At 41.8% G+C, this 25,424-nt stretch overlaps 1 protein-coding gene across 1 annotated transcript in view; it reads left to right on the forward strand.

Moving 5' to 3' along the window:
• KIAA1549L (KIAA1549 like) overlaps nucleotides 1-25,424 on the forward strand; it is a 123,936-nt gene that overhangs the window by 73,302 nt on the left and 25,210 nt on the right. Inside the window, exons 16-26 of the mRNA XM_029583086.1 lie at nucleotides 3,377-3,608; nucleotides 6,954-7,087; nucleotides 8,060-8,222; nucleotides 8,555-8,614; nucleotides 12,371-12,522; nucleotides 13,231-13,402; nucleotides 16,099-16,262; nucleotides 17,636-17,811; nucleotides 20,713-20,822; nucleotides 22,215-22,393; nucleotides 24,103-24,323. Of these exons, the coding sequence (XP_029438946.1) occupies nucleotides 3,377-3,608; nucleotides 6,954-7,087; nucleotides 8,060-8,222; nucleotides 8,555-8,614; nucleotides 12,371-12,522; nucleotides 13,231-13,402; nucleotides 16,099-16,262; nucleotides 17,636-17,811; nucleotides 20,713-20,822; nucleotides 22,215-22,393; nucleotides 24,103-24,323 (1,763 nt within the window). The remainder of the gene's footprint in view (nucleotides 1-3,376; nucleotides 3,609-6,953; nucleotides 7,088-8,059; nucleotides 8,223-8,554; nucleotides 8,615-12,370; nucleotides 12,523-13,230; nucleotides 13,403-16,098; nucleotides 16,263-17,635; nucleotides 17,812-20,712; nucleotides 20,823-22,214; nucleotides 22,394-24,102; nucleotides 24,324-25,424) is intronic.

The following is a 25,424-nucleotide window of genomic DNA, read 5'->3' on the forward strand; positions in this document are numbered from 1 at the left end:
GAAATTTTAGGCTGGATATCTTATCTGAAATTAACAGGCTAACTTCCTGATTCACCTAAGGTTTTTCTCCAGTCTGTGTCTATGGGAAAATAGCTCAATGAATCAGGCCCTAAGACTGGTCGCACCAAAGAGATGTCCTAAAGATAACTTTATTCAGTTGGCTGAATAAAGTTATCTGGCAAACTTTAAGATAATTGGCTATGTTCAATAGTGCTGCTTGCTAAATTTGCTACCGAACAGTGATTGAATATGGAGCTTTATATTATCAACTTTATTACAATACAATAGATGTTGCCCTCATTGCCTCATTCTTCAGCTGCTACAAACATGTAGAATAGGACAGAGGAAGCCATTAGAGTTTCACATGCTATGATGTAAACAGAAAACTAGGGGTGAGAATCCAAAAATGCTTGACCCAACCTCAGTCACCACATCACCTCTTGTAAATACACTTAAAAGCAGACCAGCACTATAGAAGGAACACTGTATGGCAAGGAGGCACAATCCCTTCATAAACAACATAGACTTGGGTTATTTTGCTAATCAGAAGGTTTAGTTTTGACTCCACTACTCCTATAATAGGATACCTTGATAGCTCAGAATTGCCCTATATAGAGAAAACTTGCAGAGGAAAGATACAGGGATAGGAACGGAGGTTCCTTTGTCTCACACAATAAAGCCATCCTCAGCTTTCAACACTCCATGACCTGAAACATGCAAAAAAAAGAAGAGGCATATTGCTTACTGCATAACTACAATATATAAATGGATGATTCCATTTCATATCCTCAGTCATCTAACAAAAGACACCAAATCTAATTAACACATCTGCCTTCTAAGATGAAGCACTCACTCTCAATCTGAGCTTTTACTACAATGTCACTTCTTTTGCCTCCTCTAGATCCCACACCTCAACTTTGACAGGCAGACGACAGACATAAATATGGAGTGTGCAGCACTTTTGCATAGTTTGACAAAAGTCAGCAGCAGAAAAGCTCTAATGTGTTTCCTATAGTGAAAGTGAGTTTTCAGGAGACTTAATATATGCTCAGTTATTATCCTGGTGTACTGTACCAATGGGCATTATCATAGAATTGAGTCACTAGATGGGTTAAAAGAATGGAGTTAATAGCCAGAAGGAGGAATTACCTTTACCTTCACACTTCCTCCCAAAAAACTCAAAAAATAAAAAATGGAACAGGGACACACTATGATTTACTTCCATTTTCCTCACAATACTACCCACAATAGCTCATCTTATGTCCCAGGGGTCATGATGACACATGGGTCTGTGCCTCGATATATGGAATCACAGCAGAACCCAGGAAACCTGGTCACCAGCAAACAATGATCACAGCACAACAGAATGTTCAGGCTGTAATCCCACGTACAGAACCTTGGGGGAATCAAGTCAATGTTAGTGTAATCGATTGTTATCTTCCCCAGTGGGACTATAGAAGCTGTGTTTCACTTCTAGACTTTTCTACTAAGTGCATGGTTACTGGATATAGTCAGGCATCCATAAAAGCTGACAGGCTGGAGACAAAAGATTGACTGATGTCAACTGGAAGGAGTTGGTTGTGAAATAATGCAGAATGTTCAGTTGCCTTAGGGTATATACAAGAGTCTAAGCATCCACACAGCTGCTTATACAGCTGGAAGATGAGCGGTGCCTACTTGGGCTCTCTTCTTGTGTCAATTCTTACAGATCCTGTCAGGGATGCAATTTTTTTTTTAAGTAAGGCTTTATGTCTTTGTCTCCTACAATGTTCAAATAAGAGGTTCATCATGTGTAGATCTACAGATGTTCATCCATCTTAGCTAGACCAAGTTAAGATTAAGCTCAGTCACAGTTCTGGTCTTCCTTTATTGCAGTTTATTATCCCGTTAGCTGACACTGTAGCAGGATACTTTGTATTCCTCTGTTTTTTCCGCCCTTGTGATCATGAATGGACCTCTCAAGGCACTTCTGTCATATGATTTCTCTCATTGCATGACTGACCCCAATGGATGGACCCAGAAAAATCTCTGTGGGGATCGCCTTCTTCCCCTTTCTGCAGTGGTTCTTTCGACTAAGTACTAGGACACAGAGGTGTTGTCCTGTTAGGTTCTTCACCATGCCACAGTAGGTATTTTTCTGTTGTGCATAGACTCTATTCTTAGAACATCTATAGAATGGGCATTGTATACAGAGAGTTGATGTGCCCTGTATGCCCAACTCTGCTTTCACTGTGTAGAAATAGGATACGCTCAGAGGATATGAGATACGTATACATATGTTCTATTTGTTAAATTTATTTTTCACTATTTTGTTTTTTTAGAAAGAAGCGGGTTTGTTGCAGCTGGAGTTCCTATTTTTCCTCAAGCATTCAAAAAATATATAAAAGTCTCAAAATGTCTCTCTTAGAAAGTTATGGGAGATGCATGGCTGTATCAGTTGTAACCTGGAATCATGCCAGCCTGGATCAGGAGTAAATGTGTATGTGTCCAGAGGTGAATAAATGACACGTATGCGTTTGGGTAAATAGGAGTTTGTTCACGTCTATGAGCAGGAGAGGAGGATGTAAATGGAGCATCCATGGTGACTTCTCTTGTGTGCTCTAATAATCTTCTTTTTTTTTTTTTTTCAGGCAATGAGTAATATATATATTTTTTGTTGAATATCTACTTTTGCAAGATTTGCTTTTTTCTCTGCCATATATGCCCTCCAAAGACCAAAATGAATTTGGGTGAATCGAGCCCCAGGCATGATTCAGTGTTAGGAATTCAGGGAAATTAATGACAATAGCCTCTTGTGATAAGTGGAAACTGGTACGACTTTCTAATTACGAAAAATAGAACTCCTCTTTCTAAATGTCCTTTCGTTCAAAATCTTTCCCTAATATTAAATATAATCATTTATATAATAAAGAAGATGATATTTTAAGAGCGGAGAGTCTATGGGCTAGATTCTGAACAGCTTATTTTATTTGTATATACTGTTCTTGTATACAGTCTATGAAGGGCGCGTGCCAGATTTAATAACATAAATATATAGAACAGGCGAACATGGTGGTCACAGAAAGTTCTGAAGGACTCCAGAAATGCAAAGGGCAGAGAAGTTAGGTGCTTGCTTAGAATTCTCCTTTTTTTTTTTTTCTACCGGGTATCTGCATTTGCTTTGATTAGAATTCAAACCAGGAAGCACCTCCTTCAGGCTAATGCCAGTTTTGTGCTGTGGCCCTGGCAGCATGTATGCTCATACACTCTCGTAAGCACTGCTCTGCTTTTAAGGTTTCTTCTTCTCTAGTAGATCTCCGTTTTCTTCTCTGGGTAAAAATTAAAAATGTTGACTAGATCTTTGAAAATAAAATAAACATTTTCCTTATAATTCTAGACTGATTCTCAGCAGGGAGCAAGCTTGGTGACAGTCGGGTATTATGTGCTGGTGAATGGTAAAAGTGGAAGGTTGATGATTATCCCTTCGGCTGTGGCAGAAAGGCTCACCACTTATGGCATTAACACAGTTACAGAAAACATAAAACAACACGTGCCAGATCTTCAGTACATTGCTCTCTTGGCTGAACCCTGGAATTTACCACCTACTTTCTGGTTCCAGTTGAAAACAGGCAAGTACTTAAATGTGTAGCTTAGTCTGGAATTTTATTAAACATTGATATATTATGTATTCCACTAACAAAAGGTGATTAACACTGTTCACAAGTGATAGTGCAGGATCACTTCTAGTGAGTGAAAAGAGGGATTCAATTCCTATTCTGCCATATCATTTTTCAATTAGAGCAATTCCATTGTTTTGTCTGAAGACGTATGAACAGATCATTCATACTCTCAAGAGAATAAATAAAGTCCTGGAATATTTTTGAAGTAATACAATAACATTAGTTTATTTTATAATTGCATGAGCAGAAAACCATGCATATATTACACAAATGAATCTTTGGACTACTGAAAAGTGGAAAGGTTATTCCATAAATGGAATGATTTTACTCTTGTATGATAGTTTACTCGTATCGATCAGTCTACGTATTTATTTTATTTGTATTTTTTCTATACCGGCATTCACGGAGTTCGTATCATGTCGGTTTACATGAAACAAGGGGTGAGAAATACATTATAACGTAAATAACTAATAACATAAGAGTATACATTAAAAGTAAAACAAGTGCATGGAAGAAAAAGTTACAATAAAACGGGGGTCATTCTAACTGGGATTAGAGTTAGAGGAAAGATAAAAAGTTTAACAGAAGTAAAACATTGTAGTGATTGGTAGATAGTGACTGTTTCAGTTTAATAGGAAATATCCACCAATTCAGATCTTTTTCTCGATAAGTTAAACTCTGCAGAGAGGGTCATTTTCCTTTTCGTTTGTGAGGAGGGATTAGAATAGTTTGGTGGGCTGGTTATGATTACTTTCTATTATGTATAATTTCACTATTATTGTATGGCTTTTGGAGGAGTTGTAACTTTATGTAATTGTTTTAGTTTTGTTATACATGCTGTATCAGCTGCCAATGAGAATTAAGGAAGGGTAAAATTCCATTACATTTTATAGTGTTGTACCTGAATTATTAGGCCTATTATAACATGCACTGGGTGAGAGCTTTGCCGACAAATAGACATGAGTCAATGATATTCCATTCCATTGTGCTAACCATCTCCATGAGGTGTAGATTCAGCCCAGAAAATAGCTTGAATTGAGTCTTACCTATTTTAAATGTCTCATCTATAATACATAACCTTACAGGGTCATTCATCAAAATGCATTATGGTGTTAACACACACGGTAACACATTAAAGCATGCGTTAAGAACAATAACGTATGGAGTGAATGCAAAAGTTTTGGGGGGGGGGGGCGGGATCAGGAGGAGTTGGGTGGGATTTAGTAAAATGAGGGGCAATATCACATTGTGTGATAGCATAACGCATGCTATCGCATGGTTTTAATGCCACAAATAACTAACCTTTTTTCCTGGTGTTAGGCTGTGCAATATGCCCAAAATGGCCATAACGTAATTTGTGATAAATTTTTTGAATTGCATTTTGGCCATTTTCTGGGCTTGTGAAGGGAAGAGAGGAGGAATGAAGGAGAGAGAGAGAGCCTCTGGGGAGGACCTCACAGTGTGCAACTATTTATAGCTATATAGGAGGGCCATCTAATAGGTTGAGCTGAGGTGCTGGTGTGGGTTTAGGGTTTAGGGGCCTGTTTTGCATGTAGAGTGAGACGTACGAACAGTACAATAGACCTTGGTGAAGATTTGGCATCATTTGGAATGAGGAAATTCTCACAAAGATGAAATTTTGTACTATGTTCTCTCACCCTAGCTTGATGGTACCCTGTTAGAGTCCATCAAGCTAGGGTGAGAGAACATAGTCTCCCAAAGAGAATGGTTGCTGCTTCTGCAGGTGATGCTGCATACCAGTGTTTGTCTGATGCCCTACTTGCATCCCTTGACTAATATCCTGGGTGCAGTGAAGACACTGAGGGAAAATGCGGATCCTCCCTCGCTTTAATGTACATTCAGATCAGGAATGTCTTGTGAGATCTCTTCTCTACGTCCTTGGGGACTGATGCTGGGCCTGGAGTTGAGGTCGAGGGTGGACCCCGAGGGAAAACGCCAGTGGTATCGCTCACACTCTCTACCTGCACTGCTTGCTCTTCCTGAAGACTGATCTCAACATTGTCCTCTTTCTCTCCCCATCACCTCACTGGAAGCTAAGATGCTACTTTGACTACATTTTCCAAATTATCTTTGGCTTATAACTGTTCAATATCTTCTGATTCAGAGAGCCCCAGAGAGCCCCAAGAGTCTTCCCCTAAATCAGTTGGTAAGAACAGTGCTTTCACTGCCTTAGTAGCAGCAGGAACCATAGAGGAGCGCATGCTGCTAGTTTTGGCTGTTGCACTTTTTCCTGCCTCTGCCTATGACCTTCCTGGTACTGCCAGTCTTGGATAATGCTCCTACCTTTTTCCTCTGCTCCAAACAAGAGGGAGAGGAGCCAGGTGGAGGTGGCATATGCTCTCCAAAGTTAACTTTCTTCTGCCTTAAACTACCTTAGACTTCTGCCACTCTGTGGCTGAAAAAGGTTGTCTTTAATTTTGAGGCAGGACAAACTTTTTTTTTTTTTTTTATCACTGCTACTATGCTGGGCTGCCTCTGCACCATTCTCTCCTCTCTCTTTTCCTGACATGAAGGGATTTATGTCAGACAAATGCACATTCTTATTCAGAAGAGTGGTAAGGGTATCTCGGTTCTTTTGTGAAACTGACTTTTATGTAACTTGACAAGCCATGCCTTTGCTCCCAGTCATAGAATGTATTCTATCCCTCATTTAGTTTTCTGTTTCCCTTCCCCTTCCTCCCCCACCAAAATCATTCAAATGTTTACATGTGGTGGAGAGCATGATATATCAAATTTTGTTCCTGAAGCACAATTACATTTTATTTATTTGATTTATATTACGCCTTTCAGCGCTTCAAAGGGAATTACATTCAGGTACCATGGGTACCCCCTTCTCCATCTAATACATAATGAAGAAGCAGGGGGAGGAGTCTTAAATCTACCTGAAACTGGAATATATTTATTTTTCTAAACCATTTTGATTGACTCTTTGTTTTTGAGTTTGTTTTTTTTTTTTATTCTATTTGACAGGATAGCTTTTATCTGTGAGGGGTCAGAATTATGGGCATTTGTGGAGCATCATTGGTGGCCCTCTTATTACCTGGCAGAACAAAGTCAAATATCTCCTGAGCCGGTCCAAAATCTCTTTGGATGCAGGAGAAAAATGTCATAGGCCAGACAGCTCCAGATGTTTGCTCTTTGCGCAGCTTTGAATGTTTGCAGAACTGAATCCTGGAAGAGAAAGCAGAAATCAGCCCGACTAATTCTGAAAAGCAATAACATGCTTACCTGCTCAGAAAACAACTTTTGGTGTATTTCTTATTTCTCTGCTAGTGCTGCGCTTTGTGAGCCCCACAGAAAATATTCACCTGTGCGATTTTGTGCAGACCATGGAGCAAAATTTACAGAAAGCATTCCAGTATGCAGAAAGGTTTTTCCTGGGCTCCAACAGCAACTTGACTGTCCAGGTAATGTTCTTCTTAAAGTAGGTGAGCAATATCCTGGCTATTCACAAACATCAGCATGCAACTTCTTTTCTGTAATAAAATGAGAAATATTGGGCTGGATTTATTTATTTTACATTTTTTTAGTACTCCACCGACACCCATATAACCATTTTAACTAGATTTTTCTTCCATTTTGGGTAAATTCCTAATGAACGTTTCTTTGTATTAATAATTGTTCTTTTAAAATGCCACAAATGTCACATTATATGGTAAACGTATGCCATCGGCCAGTTGGTGCCATTTTGAAAATAGCACTGGACTGGCAGAGCAGACCAACTAGGGTCTTCAAGGTACTCAACTGGAGGGAGTCAGAGGTCCAAGGGAATGGGGAAGGGGTGGAATTTGGCACTGTGGATGTGATGGCGGGACTGCTGGTATTTGATATAACCCTCAAGAGCAGGAGTGGGGCTGGATACAGTTAAAGCTGGCTAGAACAAGATCAGGAACTGGCCTGACACCAGAATCTTCTGCCTATAAAATGCCGTCTCCCCCCCTTGGATTGAACCCTCAGGTTCTGGTGGCTGGCAGGACTTAGCAGGAGGTGCTCACACAAGAACTAAAGAGGCACCCACAAGGCAGGGCTGGGCTACTTCTGAGATAGGGAATGAAAGGGTCCCCTCAAAACAAGACAGAACGAATCCAGGCTAGACAGATACAGGACAAACAAAACCAGAGGAGCACATAAATGGGGCTAAACACGACAAGGACACCCAACAGGACAGAACAAATGTTCAGATCAAGAAGTCCATAAAATTAGTCTGGTTTTTCTTGTTTAACCTTCTTTCTTGGGGTAAGATCCTCTCTGGTTTCTGCCCTTGACACTGACAAATGACCCCATGAAGCAGGGCTTCACACACATTTTCTGAATTTGTTTTAGAGGACAGGGAATGTAGACTGAAGACGTCCTTTGTCATTCTGAATCTTTATCATTAGATTTTCAATACATCTGAGGTCTCCCAGGCTCTTACTTTAATATATGCTGTGAAGAATCAGAGCGCCTTTCTCAATGGTACCGTGTCCAGTAAACTTCTTAATCGTCTCTCAGAGGACCTGGTGGGATTCTACCTGACCAAGCCACCACTGATCATTGCGGAATGTAAGTAAGCATTGGAGTTGTTGGTACTTGTAAGACTCAGATCGCTTTATAGACGTAACACACTGGCAGATATGTTTTAAGAATTCCTACTTTAATTGTAGATTTAAATGTAACAGTAATAAAGATAAGTATGAAATTCCACACAATTTTTTTTTTAACTTTCTGAACCTGCTGATGGAATACATTTAAAACTGAGCTTTCTAAAGACATTTAATGAGGATTGTACTTGTATCTACTGCTTTAATGATCTTGCTAGCCTCCAGAGTCTTACATACATCCTATGCGGTAAGCTGAGATTCGAGCATGTGATTTGAATCTACTTTATCTTGTAGCTTTGGACTATCCAAACATTGAAACCTCAGCAGTGACCAGGAACTACTGGGTAATCACAGGTACATTTTTATTACAAAAATATTTTATTGTCGCCTTTAGTTTTTAGTTCATCTGAAATATACAGCTATATTTGGATTTAACAGTTTGCTTTAGCTGTTTTCACATTTTTCAACTTTGTTTGTAAAAGATCTTAATTATATATTTGACTTAAATGTCACTACTTTCAAACTAGTTTTTAGTCATTAGGAATTCTACATTGTTTTAAATGATTTCAAAATCAGTGAATGAAATATTTATCTTTTCTGTTGAATAGTTTGGAAAGATTTTGGTCAGCCTTAATTACTGGGGAGTCTATATTCAAAGTTGATCATGCAAGTCACTTATCCAGTTAGAGCTTATCTGGCTAAGTTATGATGTATATTCAGCAGCACAGGGGAGCATAAGTCCTGCTTATCCAGCTAAATATCACTGAACACGCTTTAATTATTAGGCCCTGGGTTTTTATTTATCTAAAATTGAAAAAAAAAAGTTACTAACACAGGTAAAAGACAATGTTAGATTAAAGTTAATAAAACAAAGAATAGATGATTTATGATATTTACATACTTTTCTACAATCACAGTCAGTGACTGTTTCTCATGCTGGGTTCAAGTAGCATCTTGTAAATATGGATCTCGTAGTCATGACTGTAATGGATGGACTGGTGTACTTTTCTACAGTTGGTTACTGTTTCCCATGTTTGTGGATCTCTGTAGTGGATGGAATGTGCATCTTTTTATAGTTGGTTGGTTACTGTTTCTCATGCTTGTAGATCTCTGACTCATGACTGTAATGGATGGAAAGTGTATTTTTTCTACAGTCGGTTACAATTTTTCTTATTGTGGATGCTTGACTCATGACTGTACTGGGTGGAATGATATCTTTTTCTACATTTGATTTGTTATTGTTTCTAATGTTTGGTCCAAGTAGCATCTTGTAAATATTTCAGTATGTAAAGCAGAACAAGATAATAAAGCATTTGGGAGTCAATTTGGAGATTGGCTGTGGGGGCCTGCAAGCCCATGTGGAGTTTCCCAATGAAATATGTTCATCTGCCAAAAGGGGCTTCTTTTTCAGTGCATACATTTGCACCTGCTTTGAAATAGCAGCAAAAGTATGCATGGGGCTTTCAAAATAAAAGCCCCATGCATATCTTTCCTCTTCTGACTCGTTTTGCCAGCAGATGACAGTACTCATGCGGTGATGAGTGCAGGTACTGTTACCTGCTTGGGGGTCGGGGTGATTTTTAGAAGGACATTTAACACAGGAAAAGAGCTGTTTATCCACATGAAAAGCTTTTAGAATTACCATCCCCATAACCATAACATGGTTGTATGGCATGTTTATCCCAAAATAATGATTAGAAGGCGAGCAGAGGTTTTTCCATAGATTTGTTGGGTGCAAAATTGCTCCATTTTACTCAAGTCTTGTCTCAGATATTCTGAGCTATAAGGTACAGAGACAGCACTGTCTGCTTTATGCTTGTCATTTAGGTTAAAAGAATACGTAATGGCCCAAAGCCAATTGCTAGCATTCAAGATGATTAACGTACACATCGGAAGAAAATAAAAATCTTACTGGTTTCTTTTCTTACCAGTACCTGAATGTAACTTGCTTTCAGCTACCAAGGAAAAGGCATGAGCTAAATATAAAATAAAAATAAATAGAATAAAAATATATTGTGTGAGGTTTGGTAGCCAGGTTTAATCTTTACTGTACGCTTTCTTTGCTCATTAAGGGCCAGATATACTAAGCATTTCTCCCATAGATAAAAAGGGCCTAATTCACCAAGCTTTGATCCTAGAGACTCAGAATAGGAGAAAGCTTTGTGAATCAGTTCCAAAATGGGAGAAACCCTTAATATATTTGGCCCCGAATCAGCAATCTAATCTAATTCTGATCTTACATGTCTACCCCGCTTTTTCAGTCCCATAGGTCTGCCCAGCGTGGCTTACGGCATGTTAAAATATAAATCATAAATACAAAGCAAATACAATTCATAAAAATAACAGTTCAAAACAATTCAGAATTCAGTACAACACTGCAAAATAATACAAATGAAACTGTAAATCTCTAACACCAAACTAAGGGGGTCATTTTGTATGCGGATCACACGCGATAAGGGACGTTTCGCACGCGAAAAGTCCCTTATCGTGTGCGAGGCGGAGTTGGGGGGGCGGCGTCAGCCCCGGAAGAGGAGGAGTCGGGGCGGCACCGGGGCTGACGCCGCGAAGGCTTCGCCGACAGCGAAAGGTAGGTACGCTTCTTTATCGCTGCCAGTTTCGCACCGAATATAACTGCACCTTTTATGGTGGTGTTATTCGGCGCGATGCCGGCAGCGATCTCACTGCAGAGGTTCAATCGCTGCCGGCTATCGCAGGACCGCCCCACGCTTCGCCTCCCCAGCCCCATCTTTAGCGTGCGATTCAGGGAGCCCTGCGACATTGGTAAATCTAGGCCTCAGGGGGTCATTTTTTAAAGCTAGCGCACGTGAAAAAAGGGACGTTTGTCACGCGAAAAGTCCCTTTTTGCGTGCGATAGCTAAAAAGGGGCAGAGTCGGGGCGGCGTCTGCCCCGGAAGGAGTCGGGGTGGACGCCGCGAAGACAGCGTGGACGGCGAAAAGGGAAGGAGCCTTTTAGCTGCCCATTTCGCGCCCAATAGCATCACCTTTTACGATGGCGCTATTGGGTGCGAAAGCCGGGAGCGATCGCACTGCAGAGGTGCGATTGCTGCCGGCTTTCGCAGGCCTGCCCCCCCTGCACTGCGCGATTCACCGCCACTGTGGTGTTTTAGAAAATATAGGCCTACATCTCATAGCCTGCTCTCACTAGTGAATGGAGCAACTAAATCAGAATTTATAAATATAACAAAAATGCAATTCCAGAATATCAGAATGTTAAATACCGGTGGCCAGGACGGGCAACACAACCAATGGGACACCCCACAAAATTATACTCTCTCTCTCTCTCTCTGAAAAGGGACAATTTAAATGGTCTAATTATGTCTCAAAATAAATTTTCTGACTCTTGTTTTCTACTTGGGGCTTATTCCAATGTCCCCTTACAAGCCAAAGGAGCCAGAATATTTTTTGCTTGCACAAGCTTTTTCAGGGAAATATTTTCTCTCCCTGAAATTGTCAGAAAAGAAACCTTGGACACCACATTTGCCATTTCACTGCTGTGGAACCTTAGCTGATTGACTGGATTTTCGCACAACCCTTAAATCAGGCCCTAGATTTCTATTCAAAGCCTCTTTCAATTTATTTCTGGGTAAATTATTTATGATCCTTAGCATCAAGGTATATTTTTAATTGTATTTTCACAATGCTTGGTGACTCAACTCAGAAAGCTTAAAATGGTTAATGTATACATAGAAAAAAAATGCTATATTTATTATCCCTGGATTTGAAAACTGTGGGATTCAGTTCATTAACTCCACCAAGACATTTGGCCGTCTGCTGAAAAAACATGGGCACTGCGCTGTGTTAATTTGCCTTCGGTTTATACTGTTTTGCTGTGCTGGGAAAATGTTTTTCTGGGCCTCCAGGAAACGGGGGGGGGGGGGGAAGCTGAAGGATTCGCTTTCATTTGTAGAAGGGCAGCCCAGAGATTACCTGGGCGGGCCAAGACCCAGAGTGTGAAGGACTGAGAACATGGCTCCATCTAAAGTCCGTTTTCCAAGTTCACAGTGTCGGCTGCTGCTGATTTAAACCTTACATCAAGCGTGACACTCTGTGTGTGTGTGTGTACATTTTCTACTTTATCTGACTCCACAGTGATACAAGGCGTTGCCAGTACCTTACTGGGAATAAACAGCCAAAGCTTTGCGAGACTGATGGAAGAAAGGCTGGCCCAGCTGTTCATCATCTCTCATCAACAAGAACGAAGGTTCAAGAGGGCTACCACCGTGGGCAGCTACACGATTCAGGTTGTCACTGGGACCCAGGGAATGCTTTGATTGTTCATTTTTTGTTTTTTTGGGTTGGTTTTTTTTGGGCTCAGATGTTTCCTTCTGTTCCCCTGGTCTCTCCGGGGGGGGGGGGGGGGTATGGTGTCAGGAGCCTTTGCTTGCAGCTGCCTAGGGTTTTTTTCCTGTTTTATATCCCCTCCCACCCATGCCTTTCCATGTCCAGTAACTGCAGTGCTTGGACGTGGCCCGGGGGCCGTGCAGTGGGGCCTCCTTCCGGATAATGACCAGGAGTCCGCAATGGGAACTTGGAGCGCAGCTACCCTCGTAAGCAGAGGACCCCGGCCAGGGACTGCGCTCAGGTCCTCTACGTGGCAGCACTCAGTACCGTCACTGGCTCAGCACTGTGCTATGTTTCTGTTTTGTTTTTTTAAATGCTGATATCTGAAAGTATAGGGCCCGATATTCAGAGCTATCTGGGTAAGTAACTTTGCCAGATATAACTTACAATTTACAAGGGATATTCAGTGGCACGGTTATGCCCCTGAATATTTACTTATATTATGTCTGTCTAAGATAGACCAGCACTATGTGCATGGGGGCTTTCTGCATAGTTTTTGCTCAAAACATAAATCTGTCCCTTAAGTGGATACACATACCTCAAGAATAGTCCGAATGAGGCCAGTACTGGTCCCGTACAGTTTTTTTCCTAAGTACTTTATTTTACAGATGGTGAAAGTGCAGCGTATCGCAGGTCTGAAGGATCCAGCCGAGCTGACGTATTATGCTTTGTACAATGGCAGTCCGTTGTCTGGCACGTCAGCCGCTAAGCAGCTGAGCACTATTGATTCACAAAGGATGGCTCTGACACTAGGTTATGTTGTGCAGCTACAAGCTGATGGTAAGACTCGTTCTTGTTTCTTGGTATTTTCACTTTATAACACTGTATTATTTTTACTCATGGAAATTGTTACAATTCCGTAATTGAGGTTGTCATTTTTGTTTTATTTTTTTATTCCAGCCATAACAGGGTCACCCAAAATGGTATACAGGATATTTTTGTACTATAATACATAAAACCAAAAGGACAAATGTAAAATAAAAGAGATAATGTAAAACACACCCTCAAAAATTATAAAATAAATACCACCACAACATAAAACCCATAAAGCCAAAAACAAATAAAACTAACACAAAAAAATAATTGACATTTTGACATTGCTTATAATAATAATGGCTGACCAGCCCAAACTATGGCCTGCAGGCTGCATCATGCTCGTAGAATAGCTTTTCCCAGTCTTCCAAACTTTCCCTGCCCATGGCTGAATCGACCCTCAGAGGAGGGTTTATTTTTATTTTTTGCCCACACATGGCTTTGGTGAATATTTCAGTGCTGATGAGGTTCCCGATGCCTGCTAGCAGATTACTGGAAGGTCCTGCATAGTGCACACAGAAGTCCCGCATGACAGCATTGGTGAAGTCTGTAGTGCCGGCAGGATCCCCAGCCCCTGCCAGCAGAAGAAGTAGTCCCATACGTGGGAGAAGGATGCGAGGGGAGAGAGAATGGGGAAAAGGAAGGAAAGAGGGGTCTGAGTGAGGGGAAAGCAGAGGGGGGGAGGAGAAGGGCGGGTGAGAGGGAGGGAGTGAGTGAGAAGAAGAGAGAAGCAGGAGAAAGGGGGTGCAAGGAAACGAGAGAGGAAATGGAGGCAGGAGTATAACCGCTGGGCTATGGGGGGGGCGCGCCAGTCAACTGGCCCTGAAGTGGATTTGGAGAAGCCGAGTGCTAACCCAGGCCTGAGGCCCTAGGGAGCGCTGCTGTGCTGGCGCTGCTTGCCCCTTCCCACCCACGCCTTCACCACTCCCTGCGGTGCCGCCTTTGTGGTCATCTCGGACTGCTGGTTGCAGGGACAGGGGGGGTAATAACCACCCAGATGCCTGCTGAGGAGCGCGGGAGGGCTCACGCTGCTCCCTGCACCAGCAGGAGCTCAGAGCCTGCTCGAGGCCCGCACCACCGCCAGCGAGAGTGGCTGCGAGCGAGGAGGACTGAGAACCTTGAGTGCCACGTGAAAAGTTTGGGGACCCCCGCCATAGGGCGAAGTGCCACCTAACCCCTCCCCTACGGAAAAAGGTGCTGGGATTCCAGCTACCAAATCACATTTCTGCAATGAAACCTATCCCGGCTTGCAAAGTATCTGAGCCTTTCTTTATCTTCATTCTCAACAATGAACTATTTACCTTGACTCTTTGCATCAGCTGCAGCATGGGACCTAATTAACACCTTTGACCTGGTTTTGCTAATCGTTTTTCCTATATGCATGGAAATGAAGGGCAACAAAATATCTAAAGTGAGATCTTTTTATCAGACTAACTTTATGCATTTCTTGACCTTCGTTCCCATGCACCCAAGAAGACTAAATAGCAACCCCAGGACATTACAGTATGTCAATGAAATGCACTTTATCTTCCGTCTTGATTCACCCTCCCCAAGGAACGTCACCTTCCTGTGCAGCAGGTGCCTGCAGACGGGACCCTGAGCTCAACTGAAATCGTCCTTCTTAAAACATTTTTTAGCTTAATGATGGCATCCTCTTTCCCCCGCTACTTGAGTGATATTATTTTAATGCATTTTATTCCAGTGAAAAGCATTTTAAAACCCCCCCCCCCCCCCACATCATACAGTAGTAGATTTTAAAATAATTCAGGAGTGTTAAGACACAGATAAAAATCCATGTTGAAACATCACCCAGGACTGTAAGGAGGGGGCAGTGTGGCAGGCGGCAGGGCCCTCGCCTCAACCCCCCCTCCCCCCCCTGGGACCAGCAGCAGGATAAGGACTAGGGAGAGGACTGAGGAGAGCTAACTCTGCTGCAAAACTCTCAGGGTGGCGCACGCAGACACACAAACCTGCACACACAGAGTACACACACACACTTACTATTGCTTACGATAGATGGGAGGTGGGGGAGAGCATTGCCCCTGTAGCACATGCAGGAGAACGGAACAGGTCAGTTCTGGGCTTTTAATATGTTATCCTTATGCACTTCATTTTCCAAACGTTGTAGTTTTGGAATTGTTCTTGATTTTTCATGTAATCCACATGAAAAGCGTTCTCTGACTCTTGATGCTCAGGGGTTGCACCCATTACCTTTAACAATGAGGTAGAAAAGGTGAGTGCAGAAGATTACGATGCTTGGCAAACGAAATCTGCTGAATGTAAAATGACGCCGGTGCCGAGCAGGTGCTGGGATGAAATGCAAACTTCTTGGAGGCCTTCATTGGACAGAAAGAGGTCATTGATTCTCAGTGCCTTAGACTGAAGGATTATCTTCCACCCTAATGTGCTGAATGAGGGAAAAAGCGATGTTTAGCTGATAAACCAAGGCAATGTGGCCTCTAAACCAGAGCCTATCCTACTGTGAGCAACCTGGAAGTTGCATTTTTATAAACTGACTTTACTGCCAAAGGCGCACTTTAATTTTACAGTGACTTATTTACGAGCCGAATAAAATGCATCCTGAGTTTAAATGTGGATGGCTGAAGTTGCCTGAACGATTTGTGATTTATTTATTTATTTTTTTGTTGTTATTGGTTATGCAGCTGTTGTAAAAAATCCATCCAACAACCTGTGGGTCATTGCAGCAGTGCTGGCTCCTATTACTGTTGTCACTGTTATAATCATCATAATCACAGCAGTACTGTGCAGGAAGACGAAAAATGACTTCAAGCCGGACTCTATGACAAACATGCCTCCCAGAGCAAAGGTAAGCTCTCATCTCAGCAAGCCATTGCTACGTTCACCGTCGTACGGTGCCTGGCAGGTTGTGCTGTAGCTGTTTCAAGTCAGCTTAATTGCTGGGGGGAGAATGTTAATGCACCCGAGCGTCTCCTCACAAGCAAGGTCTATGAAAGTGAAAGCCAGAACTCCCTCAGTGACTAGTCAGAAGCTGGGAGCTTCTGAAACAATAATTCATCTCGTCTTATTCCCTGCCCCCCCCCCACTCTCCTACAACCAAGAGATGCCATCCTGCTCTGCACTATGCAGCCACCTCTAGGAATGGCCTTCAGACGATTCTAGGCCCAGGATACTGCTTAGTCCTGGTTCTGGTGAATCATGGGGCACCATCTTGACGGATATTTCATTTCTTCACATGGACGAGCAGCAATATATTTTATGTGTTGTGCCTTATGAGTAGCAAATAAATTCAATGAACGAGCAATTAAGGATTATATTTGCCTGTTGAAGGGGTGGCCAACTCCGGTCATCTAGAGCCACAAACAAGTCTGTTTTTTAGGATATGTAAAGTGACTATGCATTAGATAGATCTGAAAAGCACAGCCTCCATTGTAAGCAAATATGTTTCATGCATATTCATTATGGATCTCCTGAAAACCAGGCCTGTTTGTGGCTCTTGAGGACCGGAGTTGGCCACACCTGGCCTATTGGATCAATAATCTACTGTGTAACTGCAGCTATCTTAAAAGAAAAACACATCTTAAAGACAATATAAAACACTTATTTGATACCTGCTCCACTCCCCAGCCAACTTTACTGGTTGGGGAAGGGGAACAGGGATGCCATGTCTACTTGACTGACTCATTGGGGGTAATCTTAATTCTGCTATTGTCCACACTGTAAGGCCTGATTCACTCAGTATTGTTCCCATGGACAGAGAATGGGAGAATGCCTTAGTGACTCAGACCCAGAGTGCGTAATCTGCCTCCTCTGTTAGGTATAATTCCTTAGCAATCATACTATCGCCTAGAGAAAGCAATAATTTTTCTTAATTAAAATGAATGTCAATCTTAGGTTGTTAACCTATACTTAGCTAATAGCCACTGCTATTAATTGCATCAGTAGCATGGGTTCTTCTTAGTGTTTGGGTAATTGCCAGGTTCTTGTGGCCTGGTTTTGGCCTCTGTTGGAAACAGGATGCTGGGCTTGATAGACCCTTGGTCTGACCCAGGATGGCAATTTCTTATGATCTTATATGTTGTTGTTATGTATACTTGCTTTGTACCCTGCTGCGAACACTATCAAATATGTAGGGACCATGAATTTTTTAAAATAAGATAAAAATTATGCATCAAAATCTGTTACTTCGCATTACAGCAAGGACCCCGTTTATCTTTCCAGCCAGTCCAAGGGTTTGATTATGCAAAGCAGCATTTAGGTCAACAGGGAGCTGACAGCGAAGTTGTTCCTGTTACCCAAGAAACTGTTGTACTACCTTTCCCCGTCTCCCAGGACAGAGAAATTACTCAGGATGGAAGCACGGTGAAAACCGTTAAATCCACCGACACAAGGAAAAGGTAGGTACTGACATTTATTTTAAAACCTCTGTAACCCACCTCAGCCCTCCATGGACTGTTAAAACATTACCCTCACTAAGCTGTGCAGCGGAGCCACATGGTTGATAAAACACCCCGTATCGCACCCCCCCCCCCGAAAGTGCACGCCTACGTCGCCGTGTGCGTAATAACCCTCCATTTCCGGACAGAAGCAGGGATTTTATAAAGGTGACTTGAGTTTTTCCTTATGAAAATACGTGTGCACACACTTCCAAGCACCAGATCGCCAAGACCTCCACCAGTTGATCCAGAACATCACCAGTTCACTGCCACCCAAAAACTGCAGACAGAAGAAAAGTCAAATTTAATTTCTGTGATTTGAGATGTACAAGCTGTGTGCATGTTTCATGACTTATGCGTGCATTCCGTTTATAAAATATGTAAATGTGTGCATTATTCTATACCCTCCACCCCAGAAAGACGTCTTGCTACACACATACTATTCCACATGGCAGCGACATTAAGCTGTACTCTCGCCTTCTAAAAATGTGCTTAATGTGCACAGAAGCTATTTACGCACGTGTTGACACTGAATTTACATGCACAACCCGCCTGCATGAGTCTTTTTGAAAATTCACCCCAAAAGTCAAAATCAACAGCATTTCTATGTACCAAGTAACCTCAATTAATTGCGTTCTTTAAATAGAAGTGGTTATTCTTCTAAATCATTGTCTGTCCAGCCCTATGGCTATCCTGCAACTTTTCAATAATTTTCTCTATGGTCTTGCATCCATTTACTGGATAAAGTGATGTTACTTCTCTTTTAGTGTTTGGTACAGCACTTTCAATTTCTATTAAAACAAAAATTCTTATTAAATAGTAAAACTGAAGAATACATAATCAGCAAATTTCTTATTGTGTGCAGGGTCCTGTAGGGCTGCAGAAGGTCTGCAGTGCATTTTGCACATTCATAGCATCATTGAGCATGCCCTGTTCACCTTGATCCCGACCTACTTATGCTATATTAGAGTCTCTGATGTTTTGTGTTTGGTTTTCTGTAACTGAAAAATACTTACATATGGAAAATAATCAAACTAAGCAAATATCAGATATGACAGATATTACATATACAGTAGCAGAGAGAGAGTGATACTGCACTAGTAGTAGTGTTTATACTAGCTATAAGAGACTCTACTCTGACTCAGTTGTAACTTTGCTTGGATAATAAGAGTCAGTAATTCAGCCTCAGTCAAATCTAACTCTAAATTGCTTTTGTGGATTGAAAATATTTGATATATTTGTGTAGTGTGAGTTCTTAAATACTATGAACATAAGAATGGTCAAGAACATCCAGACTGGAGCTGTGAGTGGGTGGGATTTATCAGACTTGATGAAGTGCCTATACTGGATGGATTGATTATTTATCTTCACGCTTATATCCTGCATCCTTGGTCCCAAAGGACTTCCCTGAGATGGCTTATGACATATTATTCCCACCTTCCCTGGTTTGTATTTAGATGGAATCAGTTCATCTATCCCTAGTAAAGAACCTGGATAATCCTAGCATGGCAGGAGTAAATTCAGCAAAGTCAAAGGGCTTAGATGGAGAGCTAGAATATATTTTTGTAGACTAGGATCTTGTAACTGTTATGGTGAAAACCAATTAGAAAAAAAAGACTAAGTAGGGTGGTACGTTAATGGAAAAAAAAAAAAAAAGAAATATGAGCTAAAAACACAGACGGCAATTTTCAAAAATCCAGAAAATGGACAACTTATCTGGCTAACTTTGGTCAGATATGTTATCAGGAATATTCATGGGATAAACTTTTTGAATACTGTCAGTTAAGTTTAAAATTATCCAGGCAATGTTCAAACAAAGCTAGGTAGGTTTTAAAGTTATCCAGGTAGGTGTTCCCAAATAACCTTATCCAGGCAATGTTTAAACAAAGCTAGGTAGGTTTCAAAGTTATCCAGGTAGGTGTTCCCAAATAACCTTATCCAGGCAATGTTCAAACAAAGCTAGGTAGGTTTCAAAGTTATCCAGGTAGGTATTCCAAATAACTTTATCTGAGAATATTCAGTGGGATAAATGTTTGAATATTTATTTATTTATTTATTTATTTATTTGAAAACTTTTATATACCGGTATTAGTATGCAAACATCATACCGGTTCACATTGTAACTAAAGGCAGAAATTACAAACAACAGGGAGGGGAAAACAAGGAGGATTATACATAGAGCAGGGGGCATAGAAAGTTAAAGCATTAAAACTGTAACGAGCTATTTAGAGGAATATATACAGTTTAGGCTTCTAATTTAAATTAGTAGTAGCACTTAGGGTACACACAGTTTTAAAGATTGAATTGATTGTCTTTTGTTTTTTTTCGTATTACAGGTAATAAGACACATTGTGGTTCTTTTTTTGTTTGTTGAATATATCTGGGAACATGGCCATGTCTAGAGATAGCCAAATAACTTATCTGAGTTAACCGGATAAGTTACGTGGCTTACGCATCTGAATACATTTTACCTGAATAATGACTTTTCCAGATAAAATTTAGTCTGAATAAGTGCCAGCAATATTCAATACATTGACATTCACATGGATAACTCACAAGATATTGGGATAAATTCCTTGGAATATTTGACCCTAAGAGACCAGGATAGTGTAGAATACTATTTAGAAGGTGTTATAAGGATATTTGTCATAATTGTAAACAGGAGTTGGTCAGGAAGTATGCTCTTATATGATTTTTAGCTGATTTTGTACAAGTTGTCTTGGTTTTCAGTTTGTAACACAGCCATTTTATTTATAATTATAATGTGAAAGACTAACAAAACTGCTTGAATAAAATCATGACTTGAGGTCTTGCATGTACAAGAAACACCTTATTCTCCGTTGTTGCTATGGTTACTTACAGTCGGTCATCTAGTGAAAATGTTTCCCTCATCAGTAATGAATTGGGAAAGCCAAGCCTGGGGAGAAGCTCACCACAGAAAGCAAGAAAAGAGGAGCCAGGAAAAAGCAATGGTGAGAAGCAGAGGCTTTTACATTTATCACATGTTGGAAAAATAAGTGCTCATCTTGAGCCAGCCCAGTGGCTCGATGGCAGGGGCTACTGCGGAGCTAGCATTCACAGCCCCTGGATTGGGAGGGAGTTGAGGTCATCGCTCAAGGGGGTGTCGCCTAGCTGCCAGATTCAGGGCCCATGATTGCAGAGTTTCGGAAGGATGCCCAGCCCATGACTTTGGCTGGGTACTTTCACTGCAGTGACCAGACTTAGGTACGTTGGGGGAAGAGTAGTATTTGTGAAATAAGGGAGAAAAAAAAATCGCCCAGGTTATTGCAAATGAAAGCTCGTTGTCCCAGAATTCCATGTGGACTTGCAAAGGAAACTGCAGGGTGACAAGAAAAAAATGTGCATGTGTCCATGCATGTCCCATACCTGAGAAGTTGCATTAATATTGTGATACATTCCAGAAACATCCAGCATGATATCATATCACTACCGGAGCTTCCAAGTCTCCATGCGTATCCCACACCTGAAGAGCTGCATTCATATTTTCTTCTTGTGTCATATTGTTCAAATGAAAGATAACGTTTTGCGTTCCAGTAACATCCAGCATGATATGTACTTCATGTCCATTCACTATCAGAGCTTCCACGTCTCCCATTTTCAAGAAGGACACTTTCAACCTTTCCTGATGTGTCCCATTGCATTGTGGTATTTGTAGTCCTGCTTGTATTTGAAATCAGTATGACAGACAGATTCCAGACTTAAGCAGGAGAAGCTGTGTCAAAAAGCCAGGAGCGGCCTTACATTTCTCGTAGAAGCTTGGCAGCTCCGAACTGAATACATTAGGCCTGATTCTCTGCTGCTTTTCTCCCACACTGTGTCAGTAGGAAAAGTCCGTGATGAATCAGATTCATCTTGCAATATTTTTACATGTTGTGGGCAGTTCTGAATGTTTACAGATTTCCTTTCTACAGTATTTTATGAATTGCTCAAGTGGCCTCATATTTTCCTAGGTTTTATGTGCTTATGCCTAGGACAATTCACTAACCAATGTATTTCGCCGAATGACCTCAAGCTTGACCCATGAGTACAACAGGCAAGAGAATGATCCTAGGACTATTACTGAAGTTATTTTTTGCCTCAGGCATTTTTACATAGGTAGGTAGTTTAGCTTGAAAGTAATCCCAAGGTCCATCGACTGCAACCATCTACTGATTCTCTAACAGCTCTTTCTACATGGTGACCCAAGGAAAGGTGAAAACCACATATATTACATCTGTGGCCCATGCTGTCACCATAAATCATTGGCATGTGCTCACCTCATGCTTCCACTCTTCTGTGGTTCCCATAGCTCTTTAATTACCTATCAAACCCTATAAACGTGCCTTCTAATTATTGTGCTCCAGGGCCCCTAAGTGATGAAGAGGAAGGAAGCATTTTGTTTGATAACCATGCCAAATTTACTTCTGATCCATTTGACACATCTTCAGGATCTGTACAGCTGATTGCAATAAAACCCGTGGCTTTGCCTCCTGTTCACCCTTCCTCCGACCAGAGCCAAGAATCGGCTGTAATGAATGGCGAGGTAAGGAGAAATACCCTACATGCACTGTGGAAAAAGAGTGATAGCTTTTCTTGACCAGATAAGGAGGGATATCCTAAGGCGCCGTACATACGACTGGGTATCCTAGCTACATTCTGTTCTTGTTTGTATTTCATAGAAACATGATGGCAGGAAAAGACCATACAGAGTGTCTAGCCTGCCCATCCACCCCAACTACTCAGCTGCACAAACCCTGCTGCTCCCCTAGAGATCCTCTGTGTTTATCCCTTGCTTTTCTGAATTCAGATACTGTCCTCGTCTCCATCACCTCCACTAAAAGGCTGTACCATGCATCCACCACCCCTTCTATTAAAAAAACAAACAAAAAAAGAAATATATATATATATATATATATATATACACACACTTTTTAAAAATTATTCCTGAGCCTACGATCTTGCACTCTCATCCCATCACCCCTTGTTCCAAAGTCTCCTTTCTATTTCTTCTCTATCATATCTTCTCTTGCTTGCCTTTCCCCTAGGATAGGCTTCTAGGAAGTAATTTTCAATAGTCCGTGTTGTGTTCAAAGCATGGAAGTTATTTTAATCCCCTTGCATTGCACCAGTTCTTAGAGGAAAATGACCTGAATTGTTTCCTTTTGAAAAAGAGCAGTAGGTACAGAGTTTGCATCTATGCACCCGCTGTTTCTGTGGGTGGCAGGGGGAAGGGGCAGGGTGATATTCAATAGCCGTGCATTTTTGGAAATCCCATGTACATATGCTATTTTCATGTCCTGACCTTTTAATGCAGCTAAAAGCCTGCATGCTACGTAGCTTGCACACATGTTCAGCCACATCTGAAAAGGTTCCTTTTATCAAGGTAAATGCCTCTGAAACTTACGTAAGAACATAAGGCTTGGGTCTGACCAAGGGTCCATCAAGCCCAGTATCCTGTTTCCAGCAGTGGTCAATCCAGGTCACAGGTACCTGGCAGGATCCCAAGGGGTAGATAGATTCCATGCTGCTCATCTCAGAGATAAGCAGTGGATTCCTGCAACTCCGCCTTAATAATAGTTTATGGACTTTTCCTCCAGGAACTTCTCCAAACCTTTTTTAAAACTCAGCTTCACTAACAGCTTTCACCACATCCTCTGGCAATGAATTCCAGAGATTAATTATATATCACTCACAAACTTGCTCTGCTAAAGCTTTAAGAATCACTTTATGCGTCTTCTATGGACAAATAAGCTTGTGGCTGTAAAAATTGTAAAGAAGTTACTTGGCTACTGGTTTGACTCTTTTGAAAGATGTGTCTAGTGTGTGAAATACTTATCTTCACACAAGTGCAGCAGCTTTATAAAGAAATGTGCTAAGGTGTTCGTGAGATGGACCCAGCAGATCCATGCTCACTGCGTGCAGATGGAAGGAGGCGGCTGAGCTTTTATCTGTCCTGTGCCAGTGACACTGGAAATTATTTATCTTTTTTCCCATTACGCAGTTTCCATGCAGTTGTTTCTTGCAGATTACTAGCCAACAGCACGAGAATCCAAAGACAAAAATTATTTAACTGGAAAACTTTAAAAAAAACATTTGTCTCTCTGTTTCTTTTTTCATTACACCTAGTGCTGCTAAGTGAAAGCAAAATGAAGAGCAGCACTAGGGTTATGGGGGGAGGGGGGGCGCGCGTGTGTAACGGCGGGACCGCCGCAGGATCATTTCTGTAGAGAAGAACTTGTTTTCTTTCGCCAGGTTAACAAGGCGCTGAAACAGAAGTCCGACATCGAGCATTATCGCAATAAACTGCGCCTGAAAGCCAAGAGGAAGGGTTACTACGACTTTCCACAGACTGAGGGCAACAGGTCTCTGACAGAAAGAACAAAGCAGGCGTATGAAAAAACCCAAAGGGAAATTGACAATGTTTTGAATCCGGATACCGATGGGTCTTCTCCATTGGCCGACCCTAAAACCAGGTAGAAGCTTGCTTATATTGTGGCGCGCATTAGGAGAGCTGCTCTAGGTCTGCTCGAAGGGCTGTGCGGGATATGACTGTGAGCAGAAATACAGCGGCAGTCGCACAGACCATGTGCCGAAGGGGGGGGGGGGGGGGGGGGAGGCTGCTGGTAACTGCTTTATTTTGGGCAGTGGAGAGCTGGCGGCAGCAGGACTTTGCACTGCATGAAAACTGGGCTCTGTAAATTGATGAGCTTTAGGGATGTGCAGGCCAAAGAGATTTGCTTTGGTTTCTTTTTGTTATTTCAGGGGGGGGGGGGGTTTCCATTTTTCAGTTTGTTTAATGTTTAATTACTTTGGTTTGATTCCTGGCTAAAATGACTCCCAAACAAAACAAAACAAAGAAAAAAAAATGGAATGACTCCTTCCTGAGGCCCCTAAAGACACCTGCATGGGCTACACCTGCCCAAGCCCCTCTGATACCCCCCTCCCCGTTCTGCCATCCAAAGAAAGCTGAGGGGCCTGAACCTACCCATCTGGGCTGACCTGAGTTCATCCGGGGCCTCCCTGGGCCCTCCTGCCCCTGAGAAATGTGCCAGGGCTAGAACCTCCCCAGTCTCGCTTACCCCTGCCATACAGAAGCAATGCCCCCTCACTCCTGCCCTGAAGCAAATCCTTTAAAAGGAAATGGCACTGGCCAGCCCTAATACTGGTGCCATGCGATGTTAAAACTGTGCCCATCTCAAGGCCAAAGGGTGACATTTTCTTGAGTGGCTATTGGAGCAACATTGGAAACCGCCGGGCTCGCCATACGAATGGTGCATTAATCCCAGGGTCAGAAAGACCTTTGCAAAGGTATGAGGTGGGTGGGGGGCCTGGCAGGGCTAATTTTGGAAAGATGAAGGGGGGGGGGGTGTCTGTGATTTAGGCTGCCAGGCCTATGCAGGACCTTTTTTTTTTTTTTTTTGCAATATAACTTAACCAGCTATATAATTTTACTCAAAATAATTTGGCCACATGAGGCTAGATAATTTAAAACTTAACTAGAGCTATTCTAAACTTAGCTGGATAACTTTAATCTTCAGTATTCAGTGGGGCATTTATCCTGCTGAATATCCTGG

The sequence above is a fragment of the Rhinatrema bivittatum genome, chromosome 17 (genome assembly GCF_901001135.1).
Source record: "Rhinatrema bivittatum chromosome 17, aRhiBiv1.1, whole genome shotgun sequence".
Lineage (NCBI taxonomy): Eukaryota > Metazoa > Chordata > Amphibia > Gymnophiona > Rhinatrematidae > Rhinatrema > Rhinatrema bivittatum.